Source organism: Ambystoma mexicanum, chromosome 1q (genome assembly GCF_040938575.1).
Source record: "Ambystoma mexicanum isolate Mex_15411 chromosome 1q, UKY_AmexF1_1, whole genome shotgun sequence".
Classification (NCBI taxonomy): domain Eukaryota; kingdom Metazoa; phylum Chordata; class Amphibia; order Caudata; family Ambystomatidae; genus Ambystoma; species Ambystoma mexicanum.
The window spans coordinates 851,220,958-851,236,603 of record NC_090922.1 but is presented as its reverse complement, the minus strand read 5'-3'; the positions used below and the strand labels follow the sequence as shown (position 1 = coordinate 851,236,603).

The 15,646-nt window shown below is 46.7% G+C and overlaps 1 protein-coding gene across 3 annotated transcripts in view; it reads left to right on the top strand.

The window, feature by feature from the left end:
* The window catches only part of LOC138538019 (coagulation factor XIII B chain-like), a 792,475-nt gene that overhangs the window by 578,981 nt on the left and 197,848 nt on the right, over nt 1-15,646 (top strand). For all 3 annotated transcript variants that reach the window (XM_069641499.1, XM_069641498.1, XM_069641497.1), the window contains exon 14: nt 867-1,067. In XM_069641499.1, coding sequence (XP_069497600.1) covers nt 867-1,067 — 201 coding nt within the window. The remainder of the gene's footprint in view (nt 1-866; nt 1,068-15,646) is intronic.

Sequence of the window (15,646 nt, the reverse complement as noted above, 5' to 3'; positions counted from 1 at the left end):
TTGTGCGGACCTGGAATTACATAGATGTTATGTTTTCCTTTCATAAGTGCCATACGTTTCCATCGTCTGTTTTCACCTTGTTCTTAGGTGGGATCACTACACCAACCTTGCACTAACTTCTTTCACTCTGTCACATGCTCCTGCTTGGGCTGATGAATACTCCCCATTCGACAGGTCACGAGCACTAACTCCTGTCACCAAATGGAATTCACTTGCAGTGTAGTATGTGAGACATACTCCCTGGAAGTGAGCCAGGATTCCAGTGGCTGAGACTCACTGCAAGTGAGTAATGTCAGTTCACAGTGAGTGAGCTAAGTACCAGTGACTGTCATTCCTGTAGAGAGAGCGGCTCACTTTCATTGCAGAGACTCTGTCTGAGTGATGAGGGCGGGTACCAGTGAAACAGATTCATTAAATCCTCAGGGCACCAATAGACTTTTTAGAATATAAGTCCATCCACATTTTCTCTTGGGAGAGACAGAGGTGGAGGTGCATTTTGCCCTTGTGCTTCGAGGTACTCGAGGACCCAATTTCTCCCGGGCCCTTATAGATGTTTCACAAGGCATGCACTTGGATATGCAACATCTCCAGGTAACTGAATTCATTCTGGTTTAATCAACTTTTCAGAAGTTAGGAAAACAATGGGGATTCTCAAATGTTGCCAGCGCTAGCCACACAAGACACTTTAGTAGACTCCATGGAGGATATAAGGATGGAATGTAGCAAGGCAGAGCATCATGGAGAAACGCGGGAGTTTCTCCTCTGAATGTCTAAAAACAAAAAGCATGCAAAAGTAACAGGTTTCTTTTAATGATGTCTCAGAAGCATGTGGAGTAATGTAACCATCTACTTTGTGTCTTTGACAGAACCGTGCACTGCACGCCCCGACGAAATGGCTGCAAACAATATCAGGCTTAAATGGTCCCCAGAGAGTAAAATGTATGCCGTACATGGAGCCTTCATAGAATTCGACTGCACATCGTCAGAATATATAAAGGATGAAACATTACCGTTCAGATTACAGTGCAATCGAGGACAGCTAGTGCATCCCAGATGTATTAGAAAGGGTGAGTATTTCTGGCCGTGATTAAAATCGGGATTGCTCTCTGCAGCAGATTATACATTATGAAATGTTTTGAATGCCAAACATCTTGTTGGTTGTTTTTCATGTTACAGTTAATTTAAAAAAAAAAAAAAAAACTAAGGGGGCAGACTAATTTGGCTTTTGCAGTTGTGCACTACCTTTTACACTAATATGCATGATCTGGTGTCAGCCCCACAAGGAATGGGTCAGTTTCAAAGAACTTGAAAGCTGTCGGGTTGCTCATTATGTTACTACTTTTAAGTGAGCTGTTAGCCATTTATGGCTGATTAATTACTTCTAAAATTCAGCAGCTGTGGCATGAAGCCTGCAGTTTACAAAGAATGCTATGAAGGCCCATGAAATGCTTATGATCTCTATGCCATCTGGTATAGCAATTTCAATAATGTGAAAACACACCTTCAAATCCCAATTGCATAAGGCCATAACATACATAATGTCCAACAGAACAGTCTAACACACAACAATCCATTCATTACAGTCCAATACAAAAAGTAGAACCCTTCGACATAGAATACATACATGATATAGGAGACTGGGTGTAGAAGGACATTTTTAGGTTAGATTTTTAATTTTTATATATATATATATATTTTTTAATGTTTTATTGGTTACAAGTCAATCATACAGTTAAAAAACACACATATGTCAACTAAAATAAACCTTTAAAATTCACCTCATTAAAAAAAAAAATCCTCATCGGACCTCACATCCTACAGATTATCTATGATCCCCCACCTTCAAACAACTTCATCTATGGACACTAATTTAGCTAGCATTTTCATAACAGCGATGACCAACCTGGTCTGGTCGCCAATCAACACCCATTCCCACCATTCATTTTTAGTCAAAGTTTCCCCCATATGTCTAAATTCATCCAAAAAAAGGGATCTGATCTCTGATAAGGCATCACAATGCATTATTAAATGTTCTGCGGTCTCAAATGAAAGAGTCAATCTGCAGTACTGAGAAGCTGTAGTATCCACCCCAGGCATTTTCCTTCTGCATTGGACTTCTCTAGCCTTTAAAATATTTAGGCGACATCTAAGCAGAATGTCCCAGTATTTTGGCGAGGGAAATTTCTTCAGATACCTTGGCAAATCATTAACCATCCCTGTATCCACCTGCACAAATTTCCTCCATTTCATATCATTACATTGATCAACCGTGGAGATCCAATCACTAATTAGCAATTTCTTCTTAGCCGCCATTGGGTTGTGCAGTAGGGTCTTTATCTGCACCACCTTATCCTGCAAAAAGGTTTCCACCTTCATTCTCCACCTTTCTAACGGACCCTTTACCAGGCCTTTATCCAGAGCAAAGATCTCAAAGGGCTTCATGTCCTCTGATAGGAAGCATTTCCTGTATAAGGACATGATTTTCCAAGCCACCATCGATTCCAATTATTGTAGCCTTAAGTCCAACCTTTTCACACATGCAGGTAGGCTATCGGGGAGATTCAATACCTTATGCCAAAAATGGGCCTCAATTTTCTCCCAGCAATCACAAGACAGTCAGAACACCACCTCAGCCCCATACGTGAGTATTTGTGCAACCTTTTGCTTGTAAAAAGTTGTTATAGGTATGAGGGTGAATTTCCCATATCGACGCTGGAACACTCTACCCTGATTTACCAGTGGGATCATTCTCGACTACAAATGGGTCAATTGGGCTGAGTCATTTTGATTCTTACTTAGTGTAACTCCCAGGTATACTATTGATTCAACCCTTTCTAGAGTGGACCTCCCACTTTCCATGTGAAGTTGTCCCTTCTTACCTTTTCCGCCTTTTTATTGCAAGAATTTTAGATTTTTTGGCATTAATCTTCATGCCATTCTTGTGTAGGTAGGCTTCAAAAGCCACCAGGCGGCGCTGGAGTCCAATCGGGCTAAGATCTAGAAAAACTAGATTGTCAGCGAAGAGAATCCAGGGTACCACACTTCCATAGATTTTTGGCGGGAAAGCTCTCACCTCTAACTGAGAGGATGGCAGATCCGCCATGTACAGTCAAGAGTAGAGGAGCCAAAGCGCATCCCTGCTTTAGCCCTCTAAATGTAAGGATTTTTTGGGTTAGTGTACCATTCCCAGACAGCCTAATCTGTACAGACGTGCCCGTATATTGGGCCTCTATAGCCTCCACTAAGTCTCCTGGACATCCCCATGCTCTGAGTTTCGCCCAAAGACGCCCCCTGATAACCCCGTCAAAGGCCTGTTCAAGGTCCATAAATGCCAAGAACAGGTTAGATCCCACCTCAAGTCTTTCTTCCTTTAATAGGTTTATAATAAAGAGATTAAGGGCTGTGCCCACTCCCCTTACAAGCCCTGTTTGTCTCAGGTCTAAGATCTCCCTCTTCTGTGGTGCATTAAAATACTATTTTCTAATGGACCTCTGACGTCTTCCTTGTTTTTGTCCATGCCTTCTGAACAGGTGTTTAGTTCTTTTACACGATATGTATCCAATGTCTGCTCACCCCAGCCTGATATGGCCTTGGCTTCTTGGCTCATCCAGTCTCGCCTTTCTGAGATTCACTCTTATTAATTCAATTGTTTTTAACTGCGACACACTGGAAAAGAGGCCTTCCTACTTTAGCCCGGCTCTGCTATAACACATAGTGGAACATCCATTCTTTACTCACTCCTAAATATATATATATATATATATATTTCTGAGGCTTGTGGAATCTGCTTAGATCACATGCTGTGCATAGGCCGACATCTAGTGGAAGCTGCGGAGTATTACAGTTTGTTTTTCGAAACTCGAAAATGGGCGTCGACACAGGCGTGCCAGTAATACTATCCCTAGTGTGACGTCCACTGTACCCAAGATCCCTCACGCGTCTAGGATCCTCAGATTGTTTTTTTCCGCCATACTGGTCGGAAGCATCTTGCGGAGTTCCCTGGCCTTAGCCATACTTTGCTGATATTGTAATTTATAATTCTTATTCACTCCCTTCCCCACCCCAACGTCGACCCTCGACCTCGACGACGGCTGGAGAAGTCATCGACTGTCGGCTGCTGCACGACGGATCTGGGCCTCGGAAGGCCGCTGGCCTCGGCCCGGGCCTAGTAGGCCGCTGGCCTCGGCCCTTGCAAGTAGGGAGAGTGGGGGGTGGTACATACTCTTCACTCTTTATATATAGTTACACCTTATATATTCCTACACTTAGCAGCCCGCTGCCTTAAGGTGCGTATGGAGGGTACCCCTTTCCAATTCTGCCCCAAGTGCAATCGCAAATACCCTTGGGTCGACAGGCACGCCACGTGCAATCTCTGCTTGCCGAGGGACCACCCCGAAGCGAACTGCAGAGCGTGTAGTAGGTTTAAACCTAAAACACTTAAGGACCGTTCGACAAAGCGTTGGGCCCACCACACCAGGCAGGAGGCCATGGCAGCGGAGGGCGCCTTCAGCGATGGCAGCGACGCCGTACTTTCGGACGGCGAGGGCATTACGGCGTCGAAGGACAGCCGGCGAGCGCAGGTCCCCGACCTCGGAAGGTCGTCCGGCAGGGCGGCTATGGGGAAGACCCCCGGCGACGCAAGCGCTACACACCTAACACACACTAAGCACACTAAGACCAACCGGACCTCGACGACGTCGACTTCTCGGAAAGAGGCACAAAAAGAACGGTCCGACTCGGTGTCCTCTGGGCGCTCTCGATCGAGATCGCCTCACGACGCAAGGCAATCATCCACTCTTGCCAAGAGTGCCTCGCTACACACATTAACGGAAGTTCGATCGTCGGGAGACGAAGACAACTTCCACCCCCAGACCGCGCACAAGGAGACCGGGCCCGCAATTAACACCTGCGAGGCGCCAAGCTCTAAAAACTCAGATACCTCTCCCGATCCTCGGCGCCAGGCGTCGAAAGCCTCTGGGGCCTCCAAGGGACAGGGGAAACATTTTTCCACGCACGGGGAAGGGGCAAAACAGCATAAAGCTCATTCTTCCACTCCTGTAAGACCTTCAGACAAGGTTAAGTCGAGCAAGGGTACCCCTGATAAGTCCCAGAAGTTACCCTCTAAAGTCATCCCCTGTTCCAGAGAATGGTCCAGTGAAGACATAGACAGGGTCATGTCAAGGATGTCTTCCTTGGCCGATTTTTACGATAAAAATCCAGATCATTTCCTTTCATATGACCCTCAAGGGGCCACACCCTCAGGTTCCTCGGACCCTATCCCTCTTAGTAAAAAGCCCCGGTTCGAAAGGCCGGACCCCCTCGAGGTGCAGCCTTACGCAACTCCATACTCTACTCCACACCACAGATACCAAGGGCAGCCTTTCTCAGAGAGTGGACAAGAGTTTGACATTATGGAGGAACAAACCGGGACTGATTACTACGCGGATGATGAGGACCTGGAGGAGGTAGAAGACGACCATGAAATCTACAGGGTTGATTCCCCGGTAGAGAGCGAAGCCCCAGTTACCAACTCTCCAGTTGATAACCAGCCCCTCCTTAATGAGGTTCTCGCTCGCGCAGCAGAACATTTCCACATCGACACACACGGTGTACAGGAGGAAAGGGACTTCGCGGAGGAGTTTGTAGGAGAGAAGAGACCGGTCGCTCAGACCATCCCTATCCTCAAAACCATCCAACGAAGAATAGATCCTTCCCTGGTGAATCCTAACCTCACCAGAGCCGTCAACCCCAGAATCGAAAAGATTTTCCGGGCAGCCCAGTCTGACCCTCTGTATATTAGGGGACATCTTAAACCAGATTCCCTAGTGGTTACCAACACTAGAAAGAGGGCTGGCACGCCCTTATCCTCATCAGAAGCTCCTCCCGACAAGGAGAGCAAAAAACTTTACGGGTTTGGCAGGAAGGTAGCCAAGCAAGGATTGCTAATTCCACCACCCTGTTGGCCAGTTACAACTGCCATCAATGGGAAGAGGTCGCGGCGCTCATTGCCTCTGCTCCAGAACCGTTAAAGGGCCAGCTGGCTCGGATCTCGGCAGAGGGGAGAGCCGTGTCTGGTTGCATTTTAAAAGCAACTTTCGACGCCGCGGACAACGCAGGGAGATTGATAGCAGAGGGTACTGTTATCAAGAGACATGCGTGGTTACGGCAGTCGGGATTCAAGACAGAAACCCAAGCTTCTTTAATAGACAAGCCGGTGGAACCCGACCTATTGTTTGGGAAAGCGGTCGAAGACGCACTTAAGAATGCCAAGGATGAATACGAGACTCTCAAATCCCTTGGCCAGCTTACCAACAAACCCCCTAACCAGAGGGGGAACAGTAATTTTCGTCGCCCACGCGGCCAAAATTCACAAAGAGGCAACTATGCCCAGGGACAGGGTACACAATGGAATAACAACCAGCAGTCTACCCAGAGTTACGGCAGGGGTAACAAGAGAGGTCGTGGAAGAGGCAGAGGCAGCCCCAACAAGGGAGGTGGCACGCCTCCACCAAAGCAGTGACGCTCAGTTCAGGGTCCCTTCTCACGCAATAGGGGGACGCATTTCCACCTTCACCCAGGCTTGGGAAGGGATCACCTCAGACAGATGGGTGCTGTCAACAGTATCCACAGGATATTGTATAGAACTACTGCAGCGTCCCCGGAACCACCCTCCACGACAAAGAATACACTCCCTAGAACATCAAAAGATCCTTCTCGAGGAGATCGCCATTCTGCTAGAAAAGGACGCGATAGAACTCGTCCCAGGACACCAGGTAAACAAGGGTATCTATTCAACTTACTTCCTTGTGCCAAAGAAAGATTTGACAATGCGCCCAGTATTGGACTTACGGCCTGCCAACAAGTATGTCAAGCCCCAAAAAATTCCGTATGACCACGCTACAAGAGGTAATCCCCCTCAAAAAAAAGGGGGACTACATGGCAACCTTGGATATGAAAGCTGCCTATTTTCATATTTCCATGCTCCCGGCGCACAGAAAATACTTGTGCTTCAAGGTGGACAGTCGCCACTACCAATTCAAGGTACTGCCCTTCGGGATAGCTTCAGCACCAAGGGTATTCACCAAGGTACTGGCGGTGGCAGCTGCACACCTACGCAGGGAGGCAATCTCAGTGTACCCTTATCTGGATGACTGGCTCATAACGGGGGAAACCCCAGGAATTTGCAGGTCAAACATTCAGAGGACTATCGACCTCCTCCACGAATTAGGCTTCTCTATCAACGAGAAAAAGTCAAGTCTGGTGCCAAGCACCTCAAAACAGTTTCTAGGAGCTATCCTAGATACTCAGAAAGGATTGACCTTCCCTTCGGAAGAGAGAATTCGGAATATACTTCTGCAAATTCCGCATTATCAGTCAGGTCAACAGATAACAGTACGCAAAGCTATGCGGTTACTGGGCATGATGGCGTCATGCATTTACCTGGTCCCCCACGCGCGTCTGCGCATGCGTCCCATGCAGGAATGGTTGGCGAAACGGTGGTCTCAGGCAAGTGGTCAGTGGGACGATCTAGTGGTCGTTTCGCCAACACTCGTACAGAGCCTACACTGGTGGACAAGAGAGAATCTCGCAAAGGGGAAACCCTTTTACGATCCTGAAGTACAGGCAGTGGTGACTACAGATGCATGCCTGACTGGGTGGGGAGCTCACCATCTCCACCACACAGCTCAGGGTCTCTGGTCCCACTCAGTAGCCAAGAACCACATCAATCTGCTAGAGCTTCTGGCAGTATTCCGAGCGCTGCAGGCGTTCGAGCCCCATCTACTGAACTTGTCGGTGCAGATCAGGACGGACAGCACGACAGCCATGTTCTATCTGAACAAGCAAGGAGGGACTCGTTCGCCAAATCTGTCCAAGCTTGCCCAGAAAATCTGGATATGGGCACTCAGACGGAACATCTTCCTGTCATCGCAACATGTTCCAGGGGAGCTCAATTCCCTAGCGGATGCTCTAAGCAGAGACTCCCTCCCAGAAGAACACGAATGGGTCCTTCACAGAGACGTCGTAGAAGATCTCTTCTCTCAGTGGGGTTTCCCCACTATAGACCTATTCGCCACAAGCGAAAACAAACAATGCCCAGGATTTGCATCCAGGTTCCCCCAACCGGACTCCCAAGGGAATGCCCTGTGGATGAACTGGTCAGGGATGTTTGCGTACGCTTTTCCACCAACTCCTCTCATCAGGAAGGTGGTGTACAAGATGAACAAGGAATCGATGACGCTCATCCTAGTTGCTCCCATGTGGGCGAGAAAACCATGGTTTCCACACCTACGCAGGATGGCGGTGTGCGAGCCCATCAAACTCCCAGCCTGGTACAACCTACTGTCCCAGCAACAAGGTCAAACAGTGCATCAGGAACCCAACTCTATGAACCTAGCAGCATGGCTCCTGAAGTCATAGAGTTTGGACATCTCAAATTACCACAGAGGTGTATGGACATTCTAAAAGAGTCCAGGAAACCAAATACAAGGCACTGTTACTTTGACAAGTGGAAAAGATTCGTTATCTGGTGCCAGAATAAACAAATCAACCCGGTTGATTGCACTCCTTCCAACGTTGTGACATACATGCTCCACCTGCTGGATGCAGGTTTGGTTTTTAACTCTCTGAAAGTACACCTGGCAGCCCTCTCGGCTTACACCACATCCCATAACAAGGTTTCGTGGTGGAAAGTACCAGTGGTTAAAGCCTTCATGGAAGGAGTAAAGAGACTTCACCCTCCTATTTCGAACCCACCGCCAGGATGGGACCTCAACGTGGTGCTAGCTAAGCTCATGGGACCCCCCTTCGAACCCATGCATAAAAGTAGTCTCAAACACCTGACTTATAAAACGGCCTTCTTAGTAGCCATTACCTCCATAAGAAGGGTCAGTGAAATTCAGGCTCTGTCAGTGCAGGATCCTTTCTTTGCTATCCACAAGGACAAACTGGTTTTACGCACACACCCTAGGTTCTCGCCTAAATTCATATCCAAGTTCCATGTAAACCAGTCCATCGAGCTTCCGGCTTTCTTCCAAAACCCGCAAAGCTCGGCTGAGGTGAAACTACACACCCTAGATGTGCGTAGGGCGGTCCTCTACTATGTAAATAAAACCAGACCGCTAAGAAAAACAGATCAACTGTTTGTCTCCGTAGCTACAGGCAGAGAGGGGGATCGCGTCTCTAAAGGCGCTATCTCGAAGTGGATTATCAACTGTATACAGCTGTGTTACTCTCTTTCTGAAAAGACTCTGCCTTTTACGCCAAGGGCCCACTCTACTAGAGGCATTGGGGCCACTCTGGCTTTCATTGCAAATGTTCCCCTCGACACCATTTGCAAAGCAGCTACTTGGAGCTCTATTCACACTTTTACTCAGCATTACTGCATTGACACTCATTCCAAGACAGATACACAAGTGGGACAAGCGGTTCTAAGACACCTGTTTGCTCATGACCCTTCTCACATCCCACCTCCTTCTTCTGGTACTGCTCGCTAATCTATGCACAGCATGTGATCTAAGCAGATTCCACAAGCCTCAGAAGGGATACATTACTCACCGTAATCGTATTTCTGATGCTTGTATCTGCTTAGATTCACATGCGACCCACCCTTCCTCCCCTCCGAGAGAAGGCGCATGATTGCTTGTAGTCTTACCTTTCTGTCTATCTGCTTGGATTATCTGTACTCACGCTACTCCTCATGCTTCCTCATGTCAGAAAAAATACAATCTGAGGATCCTAGACGCGTGAGGGATCTTGGGTACAGTGGACGTCACACTAGGGATAGTATTACTGGCACGCCTGTGTCGACGCCCATTTTCGAGTTTCGAAAAACAAACTGTAATACTCCGCAGCTTCCACTAGATGTCGGCCTATGCACAGCATGTGAATCTAAGCAGATACAAGCATCAGAAATACGATTACGGTGAGTAATGTATCCCATATATGTATAAGTTGGCGCATGCCGCAATCTATTCACTATAAAGCTAGCCTCAAGAGTAGTTTATCTGCTTGCGTTTCTTTGCATAATACACGTATAAAATGACGTGATTACTTCATCCGTTCTGTAGCATAAGCTTCTTCATCTTGATCCCAAGATGTCACTTATCTATGATACTTTCTTGATGCCTTATAGAATATCTGCATTCTCTTGTTTCTGCATCTCTTCTATGCACGTCAGCTCTGCTCTGTGTGACGTCACCATTCTTCTTTTCCATTCATTTGCTCTGTTCCTTCCGGGATTTTATTCAAATGGCCATCATACTGTCTCGTATGCAGGTATGGTTTTCTCAATGGGAACCTTGCTTCCAGGATTCTCTTTGATATCGATATTTTCACTGGTACCGCATGTATCTCACACTCTAGTTCCCAACATATAGGCAATATGGGCAAAGTGGTTGAGGTCGGGGTACTTAGCTCCTTCTCTACAGCAGGAACATGCCGAGTTAAGCTGGTCATGACTTCCCACATCCGCTGAATTTCAAACGTTTTGTTGTGTTAAATCTGCCCAACTTAACTGCACCTTAACTAAGGTTTTTTTACAATGTTTATTTTACGGGCCACTAGCCATGGCCACTGTACATGTTCCCCCAATATGTTTCTTTTGGACGGTGATGAGTCTGATGCTGTCATCACTCCTTTCCCGGCAGTAGTCTCTCCCGATGCGGCCAGAGGATAGCAGCGGCTATTTGATCCTGACCCTGGGGCAGCTATGTGAGGGAGGATCACATGGGGAAGACAGCTTCCGGGAGAGTATCATGGCATCATTGGACGAGTCATGGTATCGCCATTTTTATTTTAAGGATACCCCATCCATGCCTAATGCCTTAATGGCATACTGTTATACCCCCCCATCCATCTAAAAGAGATACTGATAACCTTTTAGCAAGATCTGTATGCAAGCCGTCAAGATCTGACTTGCCTTTTTAAGACCTATGAAAACACCATTCTCAAACTACACATTAAAGTCATCCAGAACTGACTTATCACTAAAGTCCACTGAGAATACTTATCCAGACCTTACATGCAATACGTCATGAATGGACTTCCATTCGTGAAAGTTGATGGTGTTTTTAGGTGACAGTGACAGTTTGGCTGATAGGATGTCTGCATTACCCTCCCAATGATGTGGTATTGGCCTAAAAGGTAGGGCATCTTTGAAGATAAGAGCTACCCGTCCTCCTGTTTTAGCGGGTCTGTCCTGTCTGAGGATAGAGTAGCCTACGGGTAGGGCTATAGTGGCGGTCGGGCCAGATGCCTTGTGTAGCCACGTTTCAGTGATGGCTATTATATCTAAGTCATTGTTTAAGATAAGGTAATTGACCTCAAGAGCGTGGGCAGTAAGCGAGCGTACATTAAGCAGGGCACATTTGTAATTCAGTGCAGGTTTATTTCTGTTTGGTTGGGACTGTTTGGCTGCTTTCAGTGTGGGGTTGTGTGTCTTAATGTGGTTGAGTGTGTATTGGATGTTGGGTGCCATCATAGTACTGGAGTTAGGGGTGAGCAGGCTTTGGTGAAGAGTGTTATGTCTAATGGAGGTGCGAGTACCTAGTCTAAGGTTTCTGTGTGTAGTAATTGTAGGAAGGGTCGTGCTGTGCATGTGCAGCGTGCTTGTTCTGAGTCTGAGGAGTCTGGAGTGGCAATTGGGTGCGTGTGTGAGTGCACCGTAGGGCTGGAAAGTGTGCCTTGGGACTAACCGGCTCAAAGACCAGAAAAGGGAAAGCTGACCACGATAGAGAACACGCTGCTTGTGTTCCAGGAGCTGACGGAGGCCTACTGGGTGTTTGCAGGTGTTGAAAGGCAGCCTCCGCCTTATCGAAGCCCGAAACAACACAGAAGAGCCAGCATTAACCGGGAGAGGCCGAGAAGCCAAGAGATGAAGGCGGTGAGATGGAAAGAAACACAGAACAACCGTCACTGGCTTCCCATGGGAGAAATAGAATATGCCAACATGAACCAGTGAGTCAACCCAAGGGAAGTGGGAACACCGGGGCGTATTGGCAGCCATGCCAAACCCGAACAATTGTTAATGCAACAAGCGAAAGAGAAAGAGCAAGTGAGCATTGCTCAAAAATGGAAAACAGAACAAAAGTAAAAGACATTCATGTCTGTGAATGTATGCAATACACATATGAGACAAGCCCTGGCAGCATACTATACCAGGCAGATATCATATAAGATAAAGCCAACAGAATAGACTATCAAGTTTGAAAGTGTGTGCATATAAGAAAGCCCTGGCAGGAGAGTATACCAGGCAGTTGCAAGTGTGGTTACAAGAGGAATCTCTGGTGGGCAAGCATATCAGGCAGAGACAAGCAGGTCAGTGTATATGACATACACCACCTAAAGAGGTTGTGAGAAGGATATATCAGTACTCAGAAAAAGGCTGTGTTAAACTAAAAAGATCAAATCTTGCAGGAGAGTACACCAGGTATCCTAACAAGATAAAGGGCCTCATTACACGGTAGGCGGAGGACCAAGGTGCTATTAGCACCTTGGTCCTTGCCGGTAAAATACCGGCACCGCCTTGGTGGAAAGGGGAATTACCGCCCTATTCCAAGGTTGGCGGGGCGGTAATTCCCCCTTCCCCCATTGCCCTTCCCCATTCCCATTTTTGCCCCATAGGGCTCTATGGGAATGGGGAAGGCGCTAATTACTGTGCCGCAAATTGCGGTACCGTAATTAGCAACCTGGTCCCTTTGCGGGTTGTTTTTTAACGCCTGCTAAACAGCAGGCGTTAAAGTACCTACCCGCATAGGGACCTCGTAGTAAGGCGGTAAGGGTTTACCGGTACCGGTAAACCCTTACCGCCGTCCGTGTAATGAGGCCCAAAGACTAAAGAGCCAAGTTGTTTTGTGTACAATTTGTATTGTTGATCATGATAAACTCAAGGGGAACTATTGTACTTGAATGTAAAACAGAGTGAAGAGGAATCCAGAGGAAGGGAACCACCCTCTGGAATAAAGAATTCTATCTTCCTGGAACTTTTGTGTTGGAGTTACACATTTTTCCTTTTGAACATTTATACATCACTAAAGGCCAAATACATTTTCCCTTTTCAGCGTAGAGTTTATTATGTTTATAACTAGTGTAAAAGCCCATGTACACGGGCCAAAGTGCGTAAAGAAAGGATTTTTCTGAGTATCAATATGTTTTGTGGTATACTCCGGACCTGTTGTGACAGGGTTGCTTTCTCCCTCGCCATTTGGAGTCATGCCACAGGTGCTCTCTGCTCCGGTGCCACAGATTCTCTCTCTCACCCAGCCCTTATGCCCCTCACTCCTCTTATCCTGACATGACCCATTGCACTGGTGTGACAGGACTGCTCTCTCCCTCAGCGTTTGGAGTCATGGTCACACTTTCACTTAAACATCCATTGGAATCCCCTCCGAAACAGCTGGAATGCTGCAGAACTCAACCCCCCTTGCTTTGCATATTAAGTAACTTTGGGTCTCACCCTAGGTTAACAGGGTAATCCAGACGTGAACACCTTGCTCACTGTTCTTAGAGAGGCACAGCTCCCCATCAGTTATGAGGCCGGACTAGGCTGAAACACATGTCTGGGTTTGCTGTTGGTACTCTTGTTCAGAGGAGAATTGCCTAGCATTTCGGTGCTGGACTGCCCCTGGGCAGGACAAAGACTGATATGCATGGATATTTCTCCTCTGTGACAGGGACAGTGAGCTAAAGACTTGGTTGAGACTCTCCCCGGGGCCATCCACCCAAGAACGGGTCAATGGGCCATGTTCGTGCCAGTAGAGAGACTCCCACAACCCCCCTCGTTTTTAATAAATATATATATATATCCAGGGTCCAAGATGGGGGGAATACTGCCACAATTGTACACTTTTTGCCTGACAGTTCTATAAGGATTTATATATTTGACTATGGTATGTGTAATTTTCAAGTTATCTTTATAAAGCAGAGTATAACACCTTGGTTTTATTTTGAGGTTGGCAAGCTTGCTCAAGTATTTGGCTACCTGGATTTTACTCAGGTTGTCATGTTACCAGTTCAGACGCCTACTCACAAGACCACAAGCACTTGTTTTGTATTGTGATTTTGTTTACCTGGGAATATTTCATTACAGATTGCTGGGTTTAAAAGGTGTGCCACTTTTATACTTTGCCAGCAAATTTATATGAAAATCTCCTCTTTCATGTTATTTTACTGGTGTTCATTACTCTTTTAAAAGGTCCAATGCTATTTTGACGTTCTTCTAAGGGGAAGGTCAAATTAACTACATTTGTATATTTCACTTTAAGATATATGTTCACTTGCTGTGTATATATTCATGGGTGCCAAGTTTTGATTTACGCTATGGGTGCAGAAAGTACCTCGCCATTTGTAATTCTTGCATTCGGTCATTTTTCTCCTGTTTCCGTGCTGCTTAAATGTGGTTAGTTGGGGTTGTGTGATGTATAACAGGAGTCACCAAGAGACCAGCTAAAAAACTAGGGGCTTATTGCAAGCTGCTTAACCAAAGTGTGTGGTCCATGGCAAATAATTTCATCTCACTGCCCATTGCCTAAAAACATTGTGAGTTCTCAAAGCCTGCAATCTTTTATACATAACAATACTACTGTCAAAACAGGACAACATCAGTCTATGATTGATGAATGTCTATGAGCAATGGGTTGCAAGTGTTTTAAAATATAGTGAGGCCGTGCCCACCGGCCATTGCTGAAGGCCATGACTCGTCGTTTTGGTCGTGTTCGGCCATGCCCACCAGTCATGCCCGAAGGCTTCTGTCTTCTCTAGAAGGAAACCTTCACCTTTTAGAGAATAAGTCTCAGAGGTAGGGGTAGGCAGGGTGACGGGTTCTTTCTGGGTTGGAGGTGGCCATTTTTAGTTGGAGAACAGTCCCCCCTTTGCTAATCAACCAACTGTTTCATGAGACCGTCGATAGACATCTTGCCTGTTATCTTATGCTGTAACAGGGAGTTGGGTTTACATGAATCCTTTCCAGTATATCCACTGCAGGGTAGCAGTGAAACCCCTCTTTTGTTCTGGTTATCCACAGGTATGTTTCTTATTGTTTTAACCTGGGGCCTGGCTTTCTTTCCCTGGATAGATGTGGATGTTACGCTCACCTGACTCCTACAGAGGCGTCGATCTGAACTGGACAGCTGCGGTCTCCACCAATGTGACGCGTAGGGCCGAGATGACGGACTGGACTGGCCCACCTAACTTTGTTTGCTTGGCCCGTAGGAATATTCTTCTGCAAATGGAGAAAGGGAATTAACCACCCGTGGAGTTGAGCGTAAATCCCCCCACCCCCGTTGTTCTCCCCACTGATCACCTTTGATATCCCCTCTTATAGTCTCACCTGATGGTTTGAAAAGATGAGCTCTCCATCCTGCATTGAGCACAGGGGTGCGTAGATTAACCAGTTGCTTCACTGGCTCAGAGGAATTGGTGAGTTCCAGAACAATATTGACTCCGAGATTCCCGGCAAGACGCCGTAAGTATGTAGTTCGTAAGATTTCAAATGCCTGACTTTCACTCTTGTCCGATTCCTTGCAGGTTGCAGCTTGACCCTAGTGAAGAATTCCTCGTGGCAAGGATACTGGTAAGGATTTGTATTATCCAACACAGTTCGATAAAATAATGTCAATATGTAACCTGTTGCTTTCTCCCTTATTCAGGC